Below are 23,507 nucleotides of genomic sequence, written 5' to 3'. Positions count from 1 at the left end.
AACTTGGCCCTATTCCACAACCGGTCGCCAGGGGGCGATGTGCATCTCCAGGTTACACCGCTACATCAGGCATAGAAGAAGATCTAGTAGTAGTAGAAGTTAAAGGAGAATCATTGTGTGGAGTAAATACACCTGGACAAGTAGAACACTAGATGGTCGGTCTGTTCACACGTACGAGCATTTCTGCTATGTTTAGAGATTTATTCGATCCTCTACCGGGATGAAATGAGACCGAATACTTCGTTTCGGTGATTCTAGCTGACTCGGCTAACCGAGCCGCCGTTGTTGTATTTAGCATTAACACCGCTGTTCAACCGTCCAGCTAATGGAAGTGAGTCTCAGTGGACACCACGGCGTCCGGAGGCCAGGGTCTGGCGGTTTACGGAGTCGGAAAACATGCACGCGCGCGGAGAAGGCGCGCGCGCACGACGAGACACCTGGCACGCGACACGTTGACCTCGTGGACTCCCCCAGCCAGGCGCGTTCAAACGGATCATTAACAACAACATCATCATTATCCAGTGATCTCTCTAAACCCTGGCGCTCTCCCCGCAGTAATACCGCTCCAGTGCTCCCTCTCCTCTCGGTGCTGCTCCTGTCCGCGTGCACGCGCTTCTACACGCTCACCGAGCCGCCGCACGTGTGGTGAGGGCGTCTTTAACAAAATAAATACACGCATGCATGCATACACATTCACACTATATAGACGAAAAGTATATTGTTCAAACCTGCGATGACATTGCATCAAAATACATACACTTCAATATAAAGTTGGTCCCCCTTTCACAGCTTCCTCTCTTCTTGGAAGGCTGTCCACAAAGTTTTGGAGGAATTCTGTAGAGCATTCATGTTCGATGCATGCAGTTATGAGGTCAGGCACTGATGTTGGACGAGAAGGCCTGGCTTGCAATCTCTGTATGTGTTGATCCCAAAGGTGCTCGATGGGGTTGAGGTCAGGGCTCACTATTAGGACCAGTCAAGTTCTTCCACATCGAAATCATTCAACCCTGTCTTTATAGTCCTTGCTGTGTGCACTGGGGCACAGTCATGTTGGAATAGAAAAAAAATCTTCCCCAAACTGTTACCACAAAGTTGAAAGCATAATGTTGTCCAAGATGTCTTGGTATGCTGAAGCATTAAGGATGCCCTTTACTGGGGATCAAGGGCCTGACTGAAACACCCCGAATTTAATAATTAACAGGGTTGGCCAAATACTTTAGTCCATATAGTGTGTAAAAGCCCAGCCAAAAACCATCACCACTTGGAATTAAATAAGCAAAAAGTTAAGAGATTTCTTTGATTACTGCAGTGATTAATATGGTCAGAAAAACATCTTGAATGAGCCACTAAAACACTTAGTGACATCACCTTGTAAAAAAAGTAAATAAAACAAAGTAGAACTTACAAATATGTTTAATGGTGAAAGTAAGAGCATTTCCACATGCACAATACGAAGACAACTCAGTGGACAAATCAGTAAAAAAGACTTCACTTTGTCAAGAGAGGCAGCCAAAGTGATGCACGCATCCTGTTAAGTACCTGCCATACAAGCAGTGTGGAAGCAGTAATATGATCTTGGGTTGCCTCTGTTGGCTGGGTCAGGCTCAGCACAGTTATGTGCCCGAAAAATGATGTTAAATGACTACCTGAATACACTGAATGACCTGGGCCCGTATTCACAAAGCTTCTGAAGCTTAAAAGTTGCTCCTAATGATAAAATTCTTAGAAAACTCTTAGAATTATGACATTTTCTTAGAATTATCTTTTTAATTTAGGACTATATCTTAGTAAAGATAAATTATTCATGAAACATCTTAGACCTAAAAACAGCTCCTAAGGTAAAAATTGTTAAGAGTAGAGAGGAGGACTTTCTATATAGTGAAGGACAAAATGGCAGAAAGAAGAAATATTCTCCAAACACTAAACCCAAGAGGGCAGACCCTAACCCTATTCAAAATCTTTGGGATGTGCTGGAGAAGGTTTTACTTAGCGGTCTGGTTCTAGGAGAGAAATAAATGCAACTCTGGATAAGAGGGAAAAAAAGAGGATTCAATGAAATGTGTGTGAATTTATCTGTAAAAAATATTTTTTTGGCTGGGCAGGATATTTTGTTTGTTTTAAAAAAATTCCATCACTTGTGAGTCCTGGTCACATGACTAAGCTTTTGGTGATGTTCGTGGAAAAAATGTAATGTTAAAAAGACATCCAGTCATATATAATGGTTTATTGTTTATTTGCAGCTGGGATGAGACCCACTTTGGGAAGATGGGCAGCTATTATATTAACCGCACGTTTTTCTTTGATGTTCATCCACCGCTCGGCAAGGTGAGGAGCTCGTCTGTACTGAGGTACCAGACTGTAAAGTTTATCTGTCTTCACCTGCACTCACTGGCCATTTCATTAGCCACATCTGCTTCTATACAGGGTCACAGTGTAGGTATAACATTATTGACTGCACCCAGGGCGGGACTGGAAATCAATCTCACTTTAGGAATTTCTTTTCAAATGCTCCTCCACCATTTGTCCAAAATTATAAAAGTAATTAAACAGCATCACTGAAATTCTGAACTGCAAGTTTTCTCATCTTTTGACTATACGAGTGACGTACGCTCACTGAGATTAAGCATGGGAGATAATTACTCACAATCTCACAAAACGAGAAAAAAAGCATTGGTGATCACGTGACACTTGACAGACAAAGCGCATGCATACTACTCGTATGTTACCAGTTATAATTTATTCTTAAAAATTTGCTCGTCTTGCAAAACGCTCGCAGAGCAAGTCACTCGCAATACAATGTTTCACTGTACTTTTCTTAAATATTGCCATAGAAACTAAGCTCCTCGTGTGTCACCAGGTTTGTTTACTTCATGTAAAGCTTCATGTATAGCGTTCACTATTTAGCTATTTACTAATTGTATTACTGAAAGCGCGAGTATGTATAGTCTGGGTAACGGTTTTTTTTTATAAGCACAGATGCTGATTGGCTTAGCAGGATACCTGACGGGTTACAATGGCACCTTTCCTTTCATCAAACCAGGCGACAAATATGAGCATCACAACTACTGGGGGATGAGAGGGGTAGATATTCTCTTGTTACCTTTATGTCTGATAGTTTAATGTTACTTACCTGAGGTGTGTTTTTTAATTAGGAATAGTCAGTGAGGGCAAAATATGAAAATATTAAGCCTTATCCGCTTGGTGGATATATGTTTTATTGCTTTAGCAGCTTAGCTGATGTCATTTATGGTGTCAAAACATTTCTTGACTCCCTTGTCCATTCAGTTCTGCGCAGCACTCGGCTCCTGTCTGCCTCCTTTTGCTTACGTGGTGGTCTGGGAGCTTTCTCGTTCTACCATGGCTGCTCTTATTGCAGCTTCCCTACTTATTTTCGGTATGCATAATGACAAGATGGATCATATTATTCTTTGCAAAAATGTAAAATATGTGATTATAACCTGCAAGTAAGCATGTATTAAAAAAGAAAACTGCAGGTAATATTTAACACTTTATGACTGCTTCCCCTTTAGACACTGGGTGCATCACCCTCTCTCAGTACATCCTGCTCGATCCCATCCTCATGTTTTTTATTATGGGTGCTGTGCTGTGCATGGTCAAATTCAACCGGCAAAGACTCAGGTAAGCCAGCACACACTAATGTAGTAGCTAAACTGTGCACACTGTTTTTGTTGTCAGATTTCTCGGTTACAAAATCTATAATATGGCATTCCTTTTGGGTCACACTGACAATTCAGAATTGCTTTTTCACTGTGAGTGTTTGGTTAGGTCATAAATGTTGGAACTGATGCAAAATTTGTACACATGCATCAACCTTCAGCTCAGATACAGTTTGTAAACCATCTCTGCACACTGAATATAGTCAAAAATAAATAAATAAATAAATAAATAAATAAAAAAGAGACCAATAAAGAGAAAGAGAGTGAAATTGGATTTAGTTTTGCTAAACGTGTAATGCATGCATTTGCTTTGCATAATTTTGCGGACAATGAATGAATAAAATTGTGAACTTTGTATTGTGCAGAACCCCCTGTCCTGCACATTTTGGGGTTCTCCAGGACTAGGGTCGAGAAACCCTGCTTTAGCTTTAGTAAATAGATATGATTAGTAGAATAATGCATAAATAGTTGCATTTGCTTTAGACTTGGTTAGATTGTTGTCTGGATCTGTATTTTAGCAATCGCATGTGATATTGTTGGTATGTCAACATTAAAACCATAAACAATAAAGTCACCTAGAGTATAGGCTCTACTGGTGCTTCTGGGGCGGCTCTGGCCTGCAGAGGACGACTCTAAGAGACCTCTGTGGGTGTTGGACTTCTGATCAGAAGGTCCCAGTTTCAAACCCAAACACCACCAAGTTGCCACTGTTGGGCCCCTAAACCATGTCCTTATCCCAAGTGATTAAGTGATCAAATGTATAATAAGATATGTGAGTGCTTCAAATGCTTTAAATGTAAACATGTAGAAGCACCAGGTGTTGGCTGCAGGTTCTTTTGAGTGCTGTGGGTTGCTGCAGGTACATGTCACTCTGGTATGCACAGGGTGTTCTGAGACCTTTCTGTCATGGCCAGTGTTGAAGTTTTTTTTTCCAATGGTTTGTGCTGCATTGGCTTGGCTGTGGACGCACTGTAGATGGGCCATTAGGGCTCCTGATCCTTTCACCAGATTGCTGGCATACTGTACAATGCATTAATTGCCTTTAAATCACTTTTGGATAGAGTGAGAGAATGCAGCTAAACATTGATTCATAACATTCCAGATTTTGTTTTAAACTTTGGCTTATTGAGCTGCAGGATAAAACCATGCTTAATTTGTAACTTTTTTTTTCTTTCTTTCTTTCTTATTAGTATGTTCTATAATAACTCCTGTAATGTATGCGATGGGTTCATTTTCATTCTAAACCTTGGGGGTGTGCAACCATTTGTTCCTGATAAATGTTATCATTTATTTTTGTATATAATGTTGGAACTGAATGTGGACCATGACTGAATAACAATTTTAGACAAATCGTAAAACAACAGCAGAAAAGAAATGTATAGTTGTGGGCATATTAATCATTTTCAGCAGCATTTGACGATGAAGTATATATTTTACCTTTGACCCATATATATAGTCCATTTATTCCCCTCTTTGATGATTATTAAAATTTTCCCCCATTTTGTTTGTTTGTTCTAGAGCTTTTAGCTGGTCCTGGTGGCTGTGGCTGCTTTTGACAGGAGTAAATCTCGCTGGCTCTCTGGGGGTGAAGTTTGTAGGGCTGTTTGTCATTTTATTAGTGGGTATCAATACAGCATGGGACCTCTGGAAACTACTGGGAGATGTTCGTCTCTCTCTGGTACGGACAAGGGCAATGTAGATAAACGATTAAACATTCATGGGTCAGCTCTGCCTGGGTTCATTTACAGTTTTCATTTCTCACCAGGTGGATTTTGCCAAGCACTTGGCTGCCAGGGTGTTCGGGTTGATAATGATTCCCTTGTTTCTTTACACTACAATATTTGCTGTTCATTTTGTGATATTAAACAGAAGGTATGCAAAAGTCTTTCTTCTTCTGTTATCATACATTTACTACTCACATGCAGTAAATAAAAAAAACCAAACACTTCAAGAACACTACTCTTGATTCTTTTCTCTTACGCAGTGGTCCAGGAGATGGTTTCTTTAGCTCGGCTTTTCAGTCTCGCCTAATTGGAAACAACCTTCACAACGCCACCATGCCAGAATGTGAGTGTATTTTGACAGATTTTTTTTAATCAGGAGTTTTACTGTTTCTACAGAACCATTGTGAAAACATCTCCAGAACAGTAATTAATTAGGTTCAGGGCTACTGTAGGTCATTGTTTGTCTACAGCATAAGGACTGAACTATGTGTATTATAAATTTTAACCATTCAAGGGGAACTTCCTGTCATGAGTTGGCAGTGTAATTAAAGCTATCATATTCCAATCCTTCCAGGCATCTTCACAAGGACTTACATAATGTTTTTTTAATTTAACATAATGACTTTTTTTAAAAGTCCCATTACACTTTTAGCCCCATTTGCTGTTAAAATAACGTCCACTCTACTGGGAGCGTTCTGCCACAGTGTTAGTGAGGTCCTGCCTGAGGACACATCTTGCAGTTAGTCTTCCAGTTTATGCCGAGGGTTTTCAGAGGTGTTAAAGTCAGGGGTCTGTACAGGCTGTTTAAGTTTATCCACTTCACCTTTAGCGCATCATATCTTTATAAGCTTCAAAAAACGAAACTGCGCCTAAGGAATTTAGTCTCAGTTGTTTTTTACTTTATTGGACTGTGAACTTTGTTTTGTTAAGGATTTTCCAAAATTAGGATTATTCACCATTAGGACAGCTTTACAGGACAAGCATTTTCTATCATCATGCTACTGGACTGATTAATTGAAACCATTGAGGCCAACTAATTTTTCCCGCATACCTACATGCACACACACAACATATCCCAGACTTTAGACATTTTATACATTCACATACACACTGAAAATATCCTATATGATTGTGCATATTGTTATCTGGTGCACTGCAGTCTTAAAGGTTCTCAATGGGGTTAGTGTCTGGACTCTGTAGTAGCTAATCCATGTGTGAAAATGATGTCTCATGCTTCTTTGAACCACACAGTTTGAATCTGATGAATCCTGGCATAGTCATCTTGGAAAATACCTGTTCCATCAGGAAAGAAAAAAAATATATTTTTAGCTTGATTCAGGCCTATAATTTTATCCTTTTAAAAGAGACTAACATTTTTGCCACAACCACAGAATATGTCTTCTCACATAGTTGATTTAGAAATGAGAAGTTACTCACTGCACCAGTTAGGGTTAAATAACTTGTTGCCAACCGAACCATATTAATCACTGCTGTAATTATCCAATTGAAGGTTCTTACCTACTTGCTAAATTAAATTTAGGTGATGATTATTTATTTTTGCCCGCTCCTACGTCTTTACCTCATGCTTTTATTTTGAACTCACCACAGCAGTCAGACTTCCATCAGAAGTGGCAGTGCAGAATAGAGCTATAAAAGTTATACAAAATTAGATCTAGTGCATGCATTTGGTTTTTAAGAATTATTTCTCTCCACAAACAGACTTGGCATATGGCTCAGCAATAACAGTGAAGAACCTAAGAATAGCTGGAGGTTATCTTCATTCACACTGGCACCTGTATCCAGAGGGGGTCGGAGCCCAACAGCAGCAGGTCAGTACTCAGGAGTCAGGATTTTAATCACAGTTACAGTGAAACTTCGAATTGTGAGTAACGTGGTTTGCGAGTGTTCTACAAGACGAGCAAGGATTTTTTTTTTTAGCAATTTTGACTTGAACAAGAAAATGAACAAGTCTTGGTTTACAAGTACTGAGTATCATGTTCATGCATGTGTTTTTTGTTTTGATGCCGAGCGTCACGTGTACAGCGCGTGTGTAAAGCAAAAGCAAGTCTCATTAAAGAGGTTAATTTTCTCTCTGTATCAGCCTGCTTATTGTGTTTGTGTATGTGCGTGTCATTGGACATCATGCCCCCTACACACACACACAGACCCCTCCTACTTTCGCCTTCATAGACACACAGACACACACACACACTTTCTCTCTGCTCTACACAGAAACACTGCTCTGTTGTGGTCCTTTGCTGCACGCACAAACATTTATCTGTCTGGATTTATTTTTACTTCTTTTTTTTAAGGTAAAGTGCAGGTAAATTTGTTTTATTTTTATTTATATTTTGTGTTAAATATTTTTAGCTATTTATTTTTTGGGGCTGTGGAACGAATAATTTGAGTTTTTATTATTTCTTATGAGAAAATTAGATTTGGTTTAAGAGTGTTTTGAAATACGAGCCCGCTCCTGGAATAATTTATGCTCGTAATCCGAGGTTCCACTGTACTTGTAGTTTAATTGCCTTTCCTTACGCAATTTATTAATGTTAAATGTATAAGTATTTTGGTTTATATTTGGTTCTATTGTTACCTGATTTTTAAACCCAATACGAAATTACATTTCTTAACATTTTGCCCCATTAAATCCTTGAGTTTTATTTTATCACTAAATAGCTGTATAAATTATTTAATAAGGTAATTATAATATTATAATTATAATATAAAATTTATAATGTATTTTACTTTCCTTGTCTTCTTTACAATAAGAAACAGCAATGCTAGAGTTATTATAGTATTAGTATTTAGAAAATAGGGTATTGTGAATCAAATCAGATTTTAAGGACTGTCTGAACGCACTAAAATGTTTTTAGATCAGATCTGCGTCACTTTTATATGTGGTTATAGATTAGATTTGTATATGACTTGAATGAAAACGGGTAGGATGTAGGCTTCATGAAACAGTAATTTTTGTGAATTTTTTCTTTTTTTTTATTTACTTTAACATTTTTAGAGAGAAAAAAAGCACATTTATGAAGCACTTAGATGTAGTTTTTATCTAGGAGATAAAAACAACTATACAAGTAGATTTAAAGATTCAATATATTGGATTATTCTTGATTGTTAATTCAAAGAAATGCTCAATTTATTTATAATTTAAAAAATTATTGATCTCGACAGCACAAAAGGGAATACATGACACAGATAATGGCCTAAATATATAAAAATCTATTACTGACAACCTTGATTACTGAGCACTGGCCAGTTAAGCACATATAATAATGCACTATGTAAAAGTAATAAAAAATTTAATGTCTTTAAGCGAGAGTGGTTACATTGCAAAAGAGTTAGAATGATTTTAAGTGACATGGTGATGGATAATGGCCTAAAGGTTAGCAGCAGTGCCCCACACCTCCAGTGTTTTGAAGAATTTTAATCGGTAAAGGTGTCATATAATAATCATTACAAATATTCCTTACATATCCATACTGTTTGGTTTGTTTCCCATTCACCATCCTGTCTGCAGGCATTCGATTACATTTAAAAAAGAACTAGAACGGCATTTACCCTTCTTTAGGTAACAGTCTGTTAAGTGCACGTTTATTACTAAGGTTGTTTTACGAGATTGCTTTATGTTTTAAATTAACAAGAGCTAAATTATTGGCAAGCTTGTTTTAAACATTGAAATTAATGTTATAATAATCTGTCTCGAATTTCTACTTTAATAGGTCACTGCTTATCTGCACAAAGACTATAATAATCTGTGGCTTGTCAAGAGACCCGATGACGGTGGTGAGGGGAACTTTAGATATAGTTTTATGCACACACATGCTTATTTCTGACATCAGCTGCGTGTGATATTGGAGATTGTGTCTTTTAGTGTTTTTAGATTCCACGGGGACTCCCGAGCTCGTCCGACATGGTGACATCATTCGGCTGGAACACAAAGAGTGAGTGAGTGAGTGAGTGATGGGTTTTGCAAATGCACTTGACAATACTGTTCTTACTGTTCAAGTCAAGTATTGCAAGTCTGTAAGCATGACGTCGTCTGATAGCAGGCAGGGTAAACAAAGCTGTGTGTGTCACACCCAAATCACAGAAGGTGTTATGGATGTGCCAGTCACACAGGCCTACTTCTCTAGGCATACAAAATTTAGCACAACCATTTGGCATGTCTATTACTAATAGTTTGTGTGAATATACAGTAAGGGCTAGAAAGTAATCAACAATAGAAACACCTTGGTACCATGATGCGTTCTGTCTGTGTCTCTGTCTGTGCGTCAACTGCTTGTGAAGCATAGGCAGCACTATTCGTCATCTTGATTCGTCATCATCACTTTTTTCTTCTATCTGCAACTCCTTTTAAACCATTCATGGGAATTTTACCATATTGCACAGTACCTTTTCAGAAAGCATAGATGTGCACTGCAGAAAGTCCCCGATTTACAAACATTTGAGATACGAATTTCCACAGATACAAACGGACCGCGGTTCTACTTATTTTTCAATCACAGAAGGAGCTCATGTGTATTGAACAAAAAAATAGACATTGCACCAGGCAGTGCACCAGATACCCCTTTTTACAATTATATACAATATTTTCAGTGTGTAAGTGAATGTATAAAATCTCTATATACAATATATTGTATGTTTACAAGACTTACGAGAGTCATTTTGCACTTTAGAACGAATCAGACTTACAAACGTGTTTCTGGAAGGAAGCTCGTTCATAAGTCGGGGACTACCTGTATTTGTATAACATTTCTTAGTTTTTTAATCTAATACTGGCTACACAGTAGAACCAAATGAAGCCACGACGTGACACTTCCTTTTTGTTGTGGTACACTAAATGTGTGTTAATAAGAAGTGGTTTTGCTACGATGTTGCTCTGATAAGTCTCCTCGTCGAACTTACTAACCTTACTAACGGGTAGCGCAGGGTACAATTGCTATATTCCATATTCATGTATAACTAATCACTGTGCGTGGTGTGGTGGACAACTGGCTTGTTTAGTCAATGTTTAATACTGTAGATGTGCACTAACCTGCGAAACATAGGTGACGCATAGAGATCACTGCCAGTCGTCTCGCCTGGACGTCATTGTTGATCACCTGTCGCCAGACTTTCTTTTTTCTTTTCCTCTTTATGAGAATTTGAACAAACCATTACATAACCTTTATTAGGAAGCATAGATGTGCACTAGCTATTTTATTTCCAGAAGTAGCACGTTCAGTGGGCAGGCCACATATGTCCTCCTTGGAAGACGTATGTATATATATATATATTTTTTTTTTTTATATATGCTTGTTGACGCTGCTGTGCTCGATTCAAAAAGTCTAATAAAATCCATTTTAAACCATTTATCAACAGCAAATAAATATTGTGGAGGCTGGAGATTTGCCCTGCTACATTTCTAACATAATAATTAAGTCACTAATAAAGTATAATAAAAGTTACTACTAGGTGGAACAAGCAACAAACTTAAATACTATAATCTGACACAGTATCTTTATAAAAATTTTTTTTTTCTGTCAGAACCACACGTAACCTTCACAGTCACCTTCATGAGGCACCACTGACTAAAAAGCACCTTCAAGTCACGGGCTATGGCATTGTGAGTAGTATGGTGTATTTTTATTTCTTCTTTATTAAAATAATAATAAAAAGAATAAAAAAGCTAATACAGTGGGGCAAAAAAGTATTTTAGCCACCAACTTTGCTAGTTCTCCCTCTTCAAACAATGAGAGAGGCCTGTAATTTTCATCATGGGTATACCTCAACTATGAGAGACAAAAAAAAGAAATCCAGAAAATCACATTGTAGGATTTTTTTTATGAATTAATTGGTAAATTCCTCGATCAAATAAGTATTTGGTCACTTATAAACAAGCAAGATTTCTGGCTCTCACAGACCTGTAACTTTTTCTTTAAGAAGCTCCTCTGTCTTCCACTCGTTACCTGTATTTATGGCGTCTGTTTCAACTTATCAGTATAAAAGACACCTGTCCACAACCTCAAACAGTCACACTCCAAACTCCACTATGGCCAAGACTAAAGAGCTGTTAAATGACACCAGAAACAAAATGGTAGACCTGCACCAGGCTGGGAAGCAATAGGTAAGCAGCTTGGTGTAAAGAAATCAACTGTGGGAGCAATTATTAGAAAATGAAAGACATACAAGACCACTGATGATCTCTCTTGATTTGGGGCTCAACGCAAGATCTCACCCCGTGGGGTCAAAAAGATCACAAGAACTGTGAGCAAAAATCCCAGACCCACATGGGGGGGGACCTAGTGAATGAGAGAGCTGGGACCAAAGTAACAAAAGCTTCCATCAGTAACACACTGCGCCGCCAGGGACTCAAATCCTGCAGTGCCAGACGTGTCCCCTGCTTAAGCCAGTACATGTCCAGGCCCGTCTAAAGTTTGCTAGGGAGCATTTGGATGATCCAGAAGAGGATTGGGAGAATGCCATATGGTCAGATGAAACCAAAATAGAACTTTTTGATAAAAACTCAACTTGTGTTTGGAGGAGAGAGAATGCTGAGTTGCATCCAAAGAACACCATACCTACTGTGAATCATGGGGTGGAAACATCATGCTTTGGGGCTGTTTTTCTGCAAAGGGACCAGGTTGACTGATCCGTGTAAAGGAAAGAGTGAATGGGGCCATGTATCATGAAATTTTGAGTAAAAACCTTTAAAAATTAAAAATGAAACATGGCTGGGTCTTTCAGCATGACAATGATCCCAAACACACCACCCGGGCAATGAAGGAGTGGCTTCTTAAAAAGCATTTTAAGGTCCTGGAGTGACCTAGCCAGTCTCCAGATCTCAACCCCATAGAAAATCTTTGGAGGAAGCTGAAAGTCTGTGTTGCCCAGCAACAGCCCCAAAACACCACTGCTCTAGAGGAGATCTGCATGGAGGAATGGGTCAAAATACCAGCAACAGTGTGTGAAAACCTTGTGAAGACTTAAAGAAAATTTTTACTTTTGTGATTGCCTAAATAGGGTATATAACAAAGTATTGAGAGTTTTTTTTATTGACCAAATACTTATTTTCCACCTTAATTTGCAAATAAATTCTTTAAAAATCCTAAAGTGTGATTTTTCTGGATTTTCTTTTTCTTATTTTGTCTCTCATAGTTGAGGTATACCTATGATGACAATTACAGGCCTCTCTAATCTTTTTAAGTGGAAGAACTTGTACAATTGGTGGCTGACTAAATACGTTTTTGCCCCACTATATGTCTAACACTGAATTATCCCAATGGCGGCATGGAGTTCACATGTGCTCCTTGTGCTTAATGGGTTTTCTCCAGGTTCTCATGTTTCCTCCCACCGTCCAAAGACTTGGAGATTAAGTTGACTGGCGTTCCCAAATTGCCTGTAATAGTGTGTGTGATGGATTGCCACCTGTCCAGGGGGTACCTCATCTTGTACTCAAAGTCTCCTGGGATAGGGTTCAGGGCTTTGGCGACCCTGCAGTATAGAAGATAAATTAATTATCCTACCTTTTAAGAAAATGTAAATAATATCATGCTAATTGCGGTCTCCAACAATTCCACTCTTTTCTGGCCACTTTAGCATGATCACTTTAATAGATTTTTGTATGAAATTCTTACATCCCAGATCAACAACATAACTTGCTCTTCTTTTTTAGAATGGTACAGGCGATCCCAATGACCTCTGGCAGGTGGAGGTGTGTGGAGGAAAGAAAGGCGATCCGGTGAAGGTGTTGCGCAGTAAAGTGCGGTTTCTTCATCACTCCACTGGCTGCGTGCTCTATTCATCAGGCAAGATGCTCCCGAAATGGTGAGAGTCTCTGACACTGTTGTGACGTGTTATTTAATCCCTAAAAGTCTGTGTCCCTGTGTACTGTATCTATTGTATGTTCGGAAATAGAGAAAAGGTTTAAGGGTAAGGATGATTGCAGAAATTTCTGCATGCGCTCATGATCTCATCTGGTGTCATGAGCGCATGCAGAAATTACTATATGAAAACTAAAACTGGGCAGTAAGAAGACATAATGTCAACATAGTAAGAAATATTCCAGAGCTGTCACTGGTAACTCAAGTATTTGTAATCATTAATCATTATTATGGCTGATTAGAAGTTTTTACAAATAGTCTTCGACTTATAAACATTAGAGTTACAAAGTTTCACAGATAGGAATGGACCGCGGTTCTACTTTTGGTTCAGTCACGAAATTAGCTTATGTGTATTGTACAAAAAATAGATGCAGCAGTGCACCAGATACCAATATTGACAGTTATTCTGGAAAATCAAAAACAAAACAGAGTTCACAATTCAATACAGTGGGAAAACAGCTCTAAGACAAAATGGCATCCGGGATTCCCCTTGCGATTTAAAGGCGCAGAGACAACACTGTAACAATTCATTGTAAGATTAATTTTCTTAGGCGCGATTACGGTTTTTGCCCACATGAAAGAGATTTAGTCAAGTGGATTGGTAAGCTTTACATTGTATATTATTGTCAAAGGCATATAAAACTCACTTTGTTGGACTTGAGAACAAATTTGACTTACAAATGTGCTCCCAAAACAGAACTTGTTCGTAAGTAGGGGACTACCTGAATTTTATTTTGCATTTACAGTTTTTCCCAGAATGTTTTCTCTCTTTCATTGTTAAAAATGCAGCTCTCCTATACTTCAGGAAGTTTGTTACTAAAACTATAATTTGTATTGTATTAAATAGTTTCATAAATGGGCGTTGGTGGCTCACCTGACATGAGGAAGGCCCAGATTTGATTTGAAGCCAGTGCCAAAATCCTATTCACTAGATGCAGTGCTAAACTGAAGTCTAGATAAACTGGTAAAGTTGAGCCAGCAGGAGCCTCTGGCATAAAACCAGTGCCAAGTTCTGTAGAGATGGTCAGGGTGGTCTGCTTTGATGACCCCTTGATGGAAAAGCCCATCAATCACAGCACTGTTGAATTCTCAAATCTGATTAGTTAGTTTCAATTCAAATCACAGGTTTATTGTAATGCACTCATCCTAATACTTTATAGGGTTTTGTTAGGCTGGTTGAGCAACTGTACCTTATGTAAGGATTGAAATAAAAAAAACATGTTATTTACTAATAAGAAAAAAATATAAATATTTTATTATAAATATAACAGAAGTAAATATTAGCTATTGAACTTCGACAGATTTGCAGTCCTCAATATTATAACAAAGTACATTTCAGAGTAGCTTTTATTGTAATTATGCAATAATTTCTATTAGTTCCTAAATAGCATGCTTTAAGAGTTTAAAAAGCTCAACAATATTTTAGATTCTAATGGAAAAAATTGTAATTGGAATAAATACAGTGCAGAAACTATTTATTTGTTTATTTTAATACAAATCTCTCTTTCCAAGGGGCTGGGAACAGGTAGAGGTCACGTGTAGTCCATACTTAAAAGAAACTCCGAACTCCCAGTGGAACATTGAAGATCACATCAATCCCAAATGTAAGTCATAGTAAGACAACCCTATTGACATGGTGATTGTTTTTTGACTTGCAGCATAAGGTCTGGTTTTGTGTTTCCGTAGTGCCCAACATTAGTTTGTGTGTGCTAAAGCCTTCCTTCCTGGAGATCTTACTTGAATCCCATATTGTCATGATCAGGGTAAGTTAAGCTCAAAAATAGAGGAGGGAAAACAGGCATTAATACTAAGAAGCATCTTGATGTAGTTTTATGCTTTTTGCTCTTAAACAGGGAAACAGTGGCTTGAAACCTAAAGACAACGAGGTTAACTCGAAACCTTGGCACTGGCCCATTAACTATCAGGTAACGTTCTTGTGTTTCTCCAGAATTGCTATACATTTAAACCTAGCACTCGTTCATCTAAGAAATAATTCTTACAACTTTTTACCATTATCACTTCCATGCATAGGGCTTGAGGTTTTCTGGAGTGAATGAAACTGAGTACCGGGTGTATCTTTTAGGAAACCCTGTGAGTATCTCTCTCTATCCCTTTTTTTATACTATAGAACTTTATACTACATGGGTGAGTCAAAACCTATCTGCGCTATAGCCGTAGAATTTATTCTAATTACCTTTTAGTTAACTTTTCATTTTTCGAAACAAGATTTTCAAACACCTCAAAACAAAGTTCTTGCAGTGTGTTGACAGTGTGGGCAGAAGTCTGCGGACGTTTCAATACCAGCCCTTGAGAATCCCAGAATACTAAAAGCATAAATTTTCCAGCTGATGGTTAACTTTTGAACTTTTTCTTGGTCAGTGATTGAGGATGTTTTCATTCCATACTCTGCTGTTTACTCTCAGGCCTGTAGTGATGAATCCATGTCTGGTCACCAGTAATGATTCTCTTTGAGAAACTTCTTAGAGTACCTATTGTTTGCGGACATCCAAATGCATCTGTTTTTGCCCGCACCACAGTTACAAATAAACTAATATAACACAATCATTCCTGCACAGCAGTGACTGGAGACACAGGAGCCTTAAAGACAGTGCGGCCAAAAGAGGTTTTAATATAACCACAGTGCCGATTATTTTTGACTCACCCTCAAATAAATGTTAGCTGTGACAAGAACCCTCTAGTTATTGAATCTTCTGTCCATGAAGCGGGGGATTTTTTATATTTTATTACAGTAAATCAGTACCGCTATTTGTCAAAATTATTAAAGCTATTAGTCTGTTAGACTAGTCACAGGAATCGGATAGGTTTTATAAAAAAAATTAAGTAATACAAAAACGAGCCAGTCTGTAGATCATTTCAAAGACACAAAGACGTCTGGGAAAATAATGCTCTACAGGTTATAGATCCCTAACATTACAGCATACATTTAATGATAATAAAGTTGGGATTGTGGTCATGAAAAGAATTTGTATAAAAATGCGAAATTTACAGTTTAGAGATCCCTGTTTGTAAAATCCCTGCAAGAAAAGCCTGGAGAAATGAGCCCTTCTAGCTGTATAGTTCCAGTTATATGCACCTGTTACTAAAACAAGGCTTTCTTATACCTACTGGGTAAAAACTTGTTACAGCTGTACTCACAGAACACCATTCAGATCCATGATCTGTACTTTTGAGGAAAAGAGCAACACATCCTATTACATTACTTGACATTTAATTGAAAAGGATTGACTTTCGTACAGGTGTGTTTGTACTGCTATATAAAATGCTTTTTTCTTTTACTGAGCTGGCTGCTGAACTCAACATCCAACACTGCGTTAAGGTTGTTCAAATATTATATCGATTATTCAACTTTTTACACTTACAACTGAATATTCAGCTCCTTGTGCTTAGATTGAAAACTAGGCTTGCACATGTATGTTTAAGGAAAAGCAGACTTAATTTAATCAGAATGCAGGAAATGGGAATTCTAGCCTGAAATTAAGTAATTTAAGGCAGGCAATGGGTTCTGTGAATCTGATCTAGAGGAGCACATTTCCAAACAAACATGGACAATCATTTTAGAGTACAAAAGCTAAAAGATATTCCAAAGTCTTGAGAAAATGTGTTTACTCAGTTGTACCGTTCTCTCTGTTGTACAGGTGATCTGGTGGCTAAATCTATTCGCTCTGGCTCTGTTTCTTGTCATGGTGTGCCTGTTTTCACTGGCGTTACAGAGAGGAGCTAAACTCCAGGAAGAACGAAAAGGCGAGCAGGAAACATTTCTGTTCTTGTTTGGATTATGGAGGAGTTGTTTGACAGAGCGAGCAAAATGATGTTTGTTATCAAATAATTGTTTAAATATTAATTTATCAGTAGTTACAACTTGGCAAATGTATGCTGTGATATGTATATCACAGCATACTTTTTGATATATATATATATATATATATATATATATATATATATATATACACACACACAATTTTGTTTTTTTACTTAAATGCACATTTTTAATGACTAATATTTAGAAATATTTTTCATATGGTAAATCCAGGCTAGGATGATCCCAGGTCTGTGGTTTGCCTGTAGGATGTTATTTTGAAAGTGACTCTAGTTATGGATTATTATTATTATTATTATTATTATAACTTGTATGCATTTTTTTATTATTATTATAGCTTTCGATTAGAAACTTTTCTCTATACAGCCCTAAGCATGAAGCTCGGTTTTATATTTTGCAATATAAAACCCCACAAAATTACATTTTAAATTCTAATAAAACTTCAAGTTGAACATTTAATTTACTGTATGATGTTGACTGGGATGTTTCCAACACCAAACTCTGCACTTTATATAATATTTAGCATGCTTAACACTTTAGAAATTGGTGTATGGTGTGTTCATGAATTAACTAATCATGAACATAGTTATATGAAATGTATATATATCTGATATTGCATTCATTGATTGAGGCCTTGTTCACATGGGCGTTAAAATCGAGAGTTTTTCTTGCGTTCGTAGCGTCCGGTTAGCGCTGATCAAGAGAGTGTTCCCACGGGATTTAGTGACGTGCGTTTGTCCGCCTGCGCGTTTATACGGCATTAAAAAAACTTTTTCTTGGCGTTCAAAACCCAACGGCCACAAGGAAAACGCTTCTAGTTCGTTTTCTTCGCGTTCATTTTACGCTTCGAAGGACCGGATATATCCCATGATCCTACATGCTATACATAGGGAAATGCGGAAAAGGGCAAAAAAAAAAATTAATAAATTGTTAAAAAAATTACGCGGAAATGTTCGCATTTCTTCATAAACCACAAAAGAAACCTTCCTTTAATCCGACGTTGTGCAGTCAGAGAGTGAACCCAGTAGCGGCGGGCTTTCATATCCAGTTCCTGACACACTGCCCCCACAGCTTAACACACAGGCTGTCGTTAGACAGAGACAAACCAACCGCCACTACAAAACGCAACATAAACGTCTAGGACGTTCAGAGCAAGTTTATCCGAACTTAACGCCCGTGTGAACAAGGCCTTATGCTGCGTCGTGCTAATGGCTGTTCTGTTCTTGCAGCACGCTGTGAGGTTCTTTTAGAAGGTGGAGGAATGCTGTTCTTGGGCTGGTTGCTACACTACATGCCCTTCTACATTATGGGTCGAATTCTCTACTACCACCACTACTTCCCTGCCATGCTCTTCAGCAGTATGCTTACAGGTAGTGAGAAATAGAAAATAAACTGAGACATCTTCCTTTGGTGAATCTTGTCAAAGGATGGTTGGTGTGGTGGTCTGGGCGTATCTGTGGAATGTTGCTGTGGTCAAAAATAGTGTCTTTTTCTATCTGTGATGTACTTTATGAAAACCTAAGTGCATTTTACACAATTGTGATTAAAGTCTGGTGAATGCCTGGCTTTTGAAGTACAGGTTTAGTTCTCCCTGATATGATAGGTTGCTGATATAATAATAAATGAGATGAATACACTGATCGGCCATAACGGTAACACATGAACATTGCTTATCAACTATATATCAGTAAACTGGGGACAGGATCATCTGCACTCAAGGCTCATTTATGCCGGTGGGGACTGAAGGCAAGCCTGTCTGGTCTGATCCCACAGAAAAAGCCAATGCAGGACAAATAAAATAAAAAAAAAGTCATTGTTGGTCACAATAGAGAAGCACCAGAACTCCCAATGCACCAGGACCACGACAGTGAACAAAGAAGTCCTACTGAGGCCACACCCTTTAACCCACAGCCCCAACCAAAAAAAAGGGCTGCCAGCGTCCTGGTGCCATACACAAAGCATACCCCCTGAAGTCCTGTGGATAACCTACACAACATTGGGCTATAATAATAAAGGGAAAAGCCAGTGTTGTGGTCTTGAAATTCTGGCAGTGGCATCATTTAAGATTCAAACTCTCAATCTTGGGATGATGGCTTGAAGGTTTCTCTATTGTGCCACTTTGGCACACACAATCAGATTTTAATTTGCAATATCAGACACTGCACGTGTTGGCTCTTTGGTCACAATGGCACGACATCAGCCATCAGTGTGTGTGTGTTCTAAGATCTCAAATTACGAGAAACAATTCTGCTAAAGCAGAATAGTATGGCATGGTATAAAGTGAATTATTTAATAATCAGACATTTTAGTGACAACTTTTTTTTTCTGTTTAAAGGAATAACATTGGATACACTTCTGCAGAATGCTGACCTGCTGTTTAGTCCACCTGTTTCAAAGTGCATTTTAAGAGCAGGTCAGGTGGTGCTACTGCTCGGGCTCCTCCACAGGTAGGTGCGCTTCATGCTTAAACATGTTGCTAACTTTCACCAGAGACACATCTGTCTGTGACTGACTGCACCCATGATCAATCACAAACACCACTTGCACATTACAGAAATTCAGCTGGGTGTTATTGCTACATCCCCTGTATAGTCCTGACCTTGCTCCAAGCCATTTCCATATATTTGGGCCATTAAAGGGAGGCCAGCATTTCAGATTGGAACCAAGCAGTCCACTCATAGTTCAGGCGTATTGAGAAAACTTGATGGCATTCAAGCGCTAGTGAAACACAGAAACAAGTGGGGAAAAATTTACAGAAATAGAGAAATAAAGCTGTTTTTTACTCATAACAGTGTACTGCTATTCTGCAAAAACAAAAGTCCCAGTTTAGCTTGAACACCCCAAATACTTGCATGTATAGATTTCCCCACACACATTCTTTGGTCATCTTGTATGCATCTATGTAAGCAAAAATAAAGAACTATAAATGGCTTCAAATAATTGCATTTACACATGGTACACTAGACGTAACACATTTTCAAATGTCTGAAAAGAATTTTAATAAATACTTTGATTAAAATGTGTTTCTAACTAAAGTCAGAATAATGAGGTCGTTCAGTGCAAATATTCGTTTTTTTCTGCATCAAAAAACGAATTAAAACTTACCCCCAAAATTTTTTAAAGGATGTCTCCACTAATCTGGGGATGTGAAAGAACTATAAAAGAGAACTTAAAAGAATGAACAAGATGCTTTTGTTTGATGTAAATTTTTTGTTTTGGTTTGTATTGTGTACATTTTCCAATTTTTTGGTTGTGTTTTTTTGGGGGGCATATTTGTTACACCCAAGTGATCCAGATCATCAAACTACAGTAATTTTAATATTACCAAAGATAACCCGAGTAAATAAAAAAAAAAATTTTAATCTGCTGATTGAGGAGATCGGCAGTTTGTGAAATACTCAAACCAACCTGTCTGCACCAACAACCATCTTATGGTTAAAGTCATAGTCATTTTCCTCACTTAGATTTTTACATATTTTTTTTCCTTCTTCCTCTATTTTTTGTTTATTAGCAGTGGTTTAACATGTTCAAACTAATTTTGTTACCATCTCCCACATTTAAAATATTTGCAATGGTTTATAAAGACTAAACAAGAAAAGTAAAGTGCCAGAATAACTATAAAGAGTGACAATGTAATGGATTGTATTTTCTAAATATGTACCTATAGTAGATATTTTATAGTAGATATTTCACAAAATTTGACAAAATATCTACTATTTACAAAAGATATTTTACAAAATATTTACTATCTACAAAAAGTCAATAAACAAAGTGGATCAACAAATAGCAGAATCTTTCTGATGTTTTATGTAAACAATAACTGAAGCTCTTGACCCAGTATGGTTTTATGCATTGTGCTACTGCTACATGTTTGGCTGATTTGAACGACTGCATAAATCAGCAGGTGTTCCTAATAAAGTGGATGGTGATTGTATATATTTAACTATACAGTATTTAAACAATAATGTCTAAAATAAAAGCAATAAAAAGTATATAACTGTTAATACAGTAGTTTTCTTTAAGCTGATAATTGTTCAAAATATCTATGAATCAACTTTATTGTTAACAAATATATAATATTGTGAACAAATTGCAGTTCACACTGGTTAATTATGTTTCTGTGACCATTTTGTCTTCCTTCTTTCTTTGCAGCTTTTACCTGTTCCACCCTCTGTCCTATGGCATGAAGGGGCCACTTGCTCACGATCCTGCCTCATCCATGGCAGGACTCAAGTGGCTGGAGTCCTGGGAATTTTAATGCGTTTTGACATTATGCGTGATAGGGTAGTGAAATTTTAACTTTTTTACTAGTCTAGTCACTAGAAAGCTGCTATAATAGAAACATTTATTTATCTTTTAAACGTCCATGACATTTCACTTTTACATTTATTTTAGATTGTGATTATGTATACTAGATTTTCTAAACAATAAGCATCGCTTGGTCCATTGCATTAGCACAGAGCTGCGTTTCCCTTTAAACTAAGGGAAGTGTATGTTAGTATGTTATCAGTATTGTAAAGCATTTCAGATTTAATCTGACATGTTTGTAGGAGAGTTGGATAGACTTAATGACTACTTCAGGTTAGACTGAATTAAACCTCACATTAAGTGCCTTTTAAAGATGAATTTATGAAATTTAGTGACAAATTCAATGAGAGAATGTAGCATCCGTAGGAGCTTTTTGGGATTATGTAAATCTCATGAGCATTTTGAAACTTCTATATTATTAATTAAAGGTCTGAGTCATTTTTTATGTTGATTTGTACTTTATAGTATGAGCAGCACCTAGTCAATGTGACAATCCATACAGCAGATTGTTGTCAAACTGATCATTTTGACGTAAATATTAAATATTTTTATACAAGAATTCACTTGTAAAGATTTTTCTTGTTTTGTAATTACTGACTCACTTGTGGCACAGTGGCTTTAGCACTGTCGGCTTGCACCTCCATGGTCTGGGTTTGATTCCTGCCTCGGGTCGGTGTGCCTGGAGTCTGCATGTGGTTTTCCTCCAGTTGCTCCGGTTTTCTCCCACTGTCCAAAGACCTACAGATTAGGCTGATTGTGATAGATTGGTACCCCGTATAGATGATGAGCGAGTGAGTATTGCTTCTCCTCTTCAGGGTCATGGGAAACCTATTCCTAGTCTATTGAACGGGCCTTTGGGCACGAGGCGGGGTATACAATGGACAGGGGCACCAATACATCTCGGGGCACACACACATACAGTCGTGGCCAAAAGTTTTGAGAATTACATAAATATTGGAAATTGGAAAAGTTGCTGCTTATTTTTTATAATAGCAATTTGCATATACTCCAGAATGTTATCAAGAGTGATCAGATAAATTGCATAGTCCTTCTTTGCCATGAAAATTAACTTAATCCCAAAAAAACACAAAAAAACTTTCCACTGCATTTAATCGCTGTCATTAAAGAACCTGCTGGAATAATTTCAGTAATCGCCATGTTAACTCAGGTGAGAATGTTGACGAGCACAAGGCTGAAGATCATTATGTCTGATTGGGTTAGAATGGCAGACTTGACATGTTAAAAGGAGGGTGATGCTTAAAATCATTGTTCTTCCATTGTTAGCCATGGTGACCTGCAAAGAACGCGTGCAGCCATCATTGCGTTGCATAAAAATGGCAAGGATATTGTGGCTACTAAGATTGCCCCTAAATCAACAATTTATAGGATCATCAAGAACTTCAAGGAAAGAGGTTCAATTCTTGTTAAGAAGGCTTCGGGGCATCCAAGAAAGTCCAGCAAGCGCCAGGATCGTCTCCTAAAGAGGATTCAGCTGCGGGATTGGGGTGCCACCAGTGCAGAGCTTGCTCAGGAATGGCAGCAGGCAGGTGTGAGCACATCTGCACGCACAGTGAGACGGAGACTTTTGGAAGATGTCCTGGTGTTAAGAAGGGCCGCAAAGAAGCCACTTTTTTCCAAAAAAAACATCAGGGACAGATTGATCTTCTGCAGAAAGTATGGTGAAGGGTCTGCTGAGGACTGGGGCAAAGTCATATTTGGGGTATCTGGAAAAAGGCTTGTCCGAAGAAGAAAAGGTGAGCGCTACCATCAGTCCTGTGTCATGCCAACAGTAAAGTATCCTGAGACCATTCATGTGTGGGGTTGCTTCTCATCCAATAGAGTGGGCTCACTCACAATTTTGCCCAAAAACACAGCCATGTATAAAGAATGGTACCAAAACACCCTCCAACAGCAACTTCTTCCAACAATCCAACAACAGTTTGGTGAAGAACAATGCATTTTCCAGCACGATGGATCACCGTGCCATAAGGCAAAAGTGATAACTAAGTGGCTCAGGGACCAAAACCACAAAATTTTGGGTCCATGGCCTGGAAACTCCCCAGATCTTAATCCCATTGAGAACTTG

General features: G+C 38.0%; 1 protein-coding gene across 2 annotated transcripts; it reads left to right on the top strand.

Moving 5' to 3' along the window:
* On the top strand, nt 1–21,980 carry pomt2 (protein-O-mannosyltransferase 2). Of its 2 annotated transcripts, XM_053510562.1 has the most exons (21): nt 1–645; nt 2,241–2,325; nt 2,977–3,081; nt 3,286–3,394; nt 3,531–3,639; nt 5,196–5,355; nt 5,443–5,549; nt 5,662–5,744; nt 7,121–7,230; nt 9,133–9,196; nt 9,285–9,354; nt 10,940–11,018; nt 13,068–13,219; nt 14,788–14,879; nt 14,962–15,038; nt 15,129–15,200; nt 15,307–15,366; nt 16,932–17,037; nt 18,343–18,483; nt 19,449–19,560; nt 21,266–21,980. In XM_053510562.1, the coding sequence occupies exons 1-21, from the start codon at nt 326–328 to the stop codon at nt 21,369–21,371; spliced, it is 2,319 nt and encodes a 772-aa protein (XP_053366537.1). In that variant the 5' UTR covers nt 1–325; the 3' UTR covers nt 21,372–21,980. The 2 variants fall into 2 exon arrangements, with proteins under 2 accessions (XP_053366537.1, XP_053366538.1); XM_053510563.1 differs by lacking the exon at nt 1–645 and having other exon boundaries at nt 2,272–2,348.
* Nucleotides 21,981–23,507: the final 1,527 nt, after the last annotated feature.

This window comes from Clarias gariepinus, chromosome 13, assembly GCF_024256425.1.
Source record: "Clarias gariepinus isolate MV-2021 ecotype Netherlands chromosome 13, CGAR_prim_01v2, whole genome shotgun sequence".
Classification (NCBI taxonomy): Eukaryota; Metazoa; Chordata; class Actinopteri; order Siluriformes; family Clariidae; genus Clarias; species Clarias gariepinus.
This window is presented reverse-complemented; position numbering and strand designations above follow the sequence as displayed.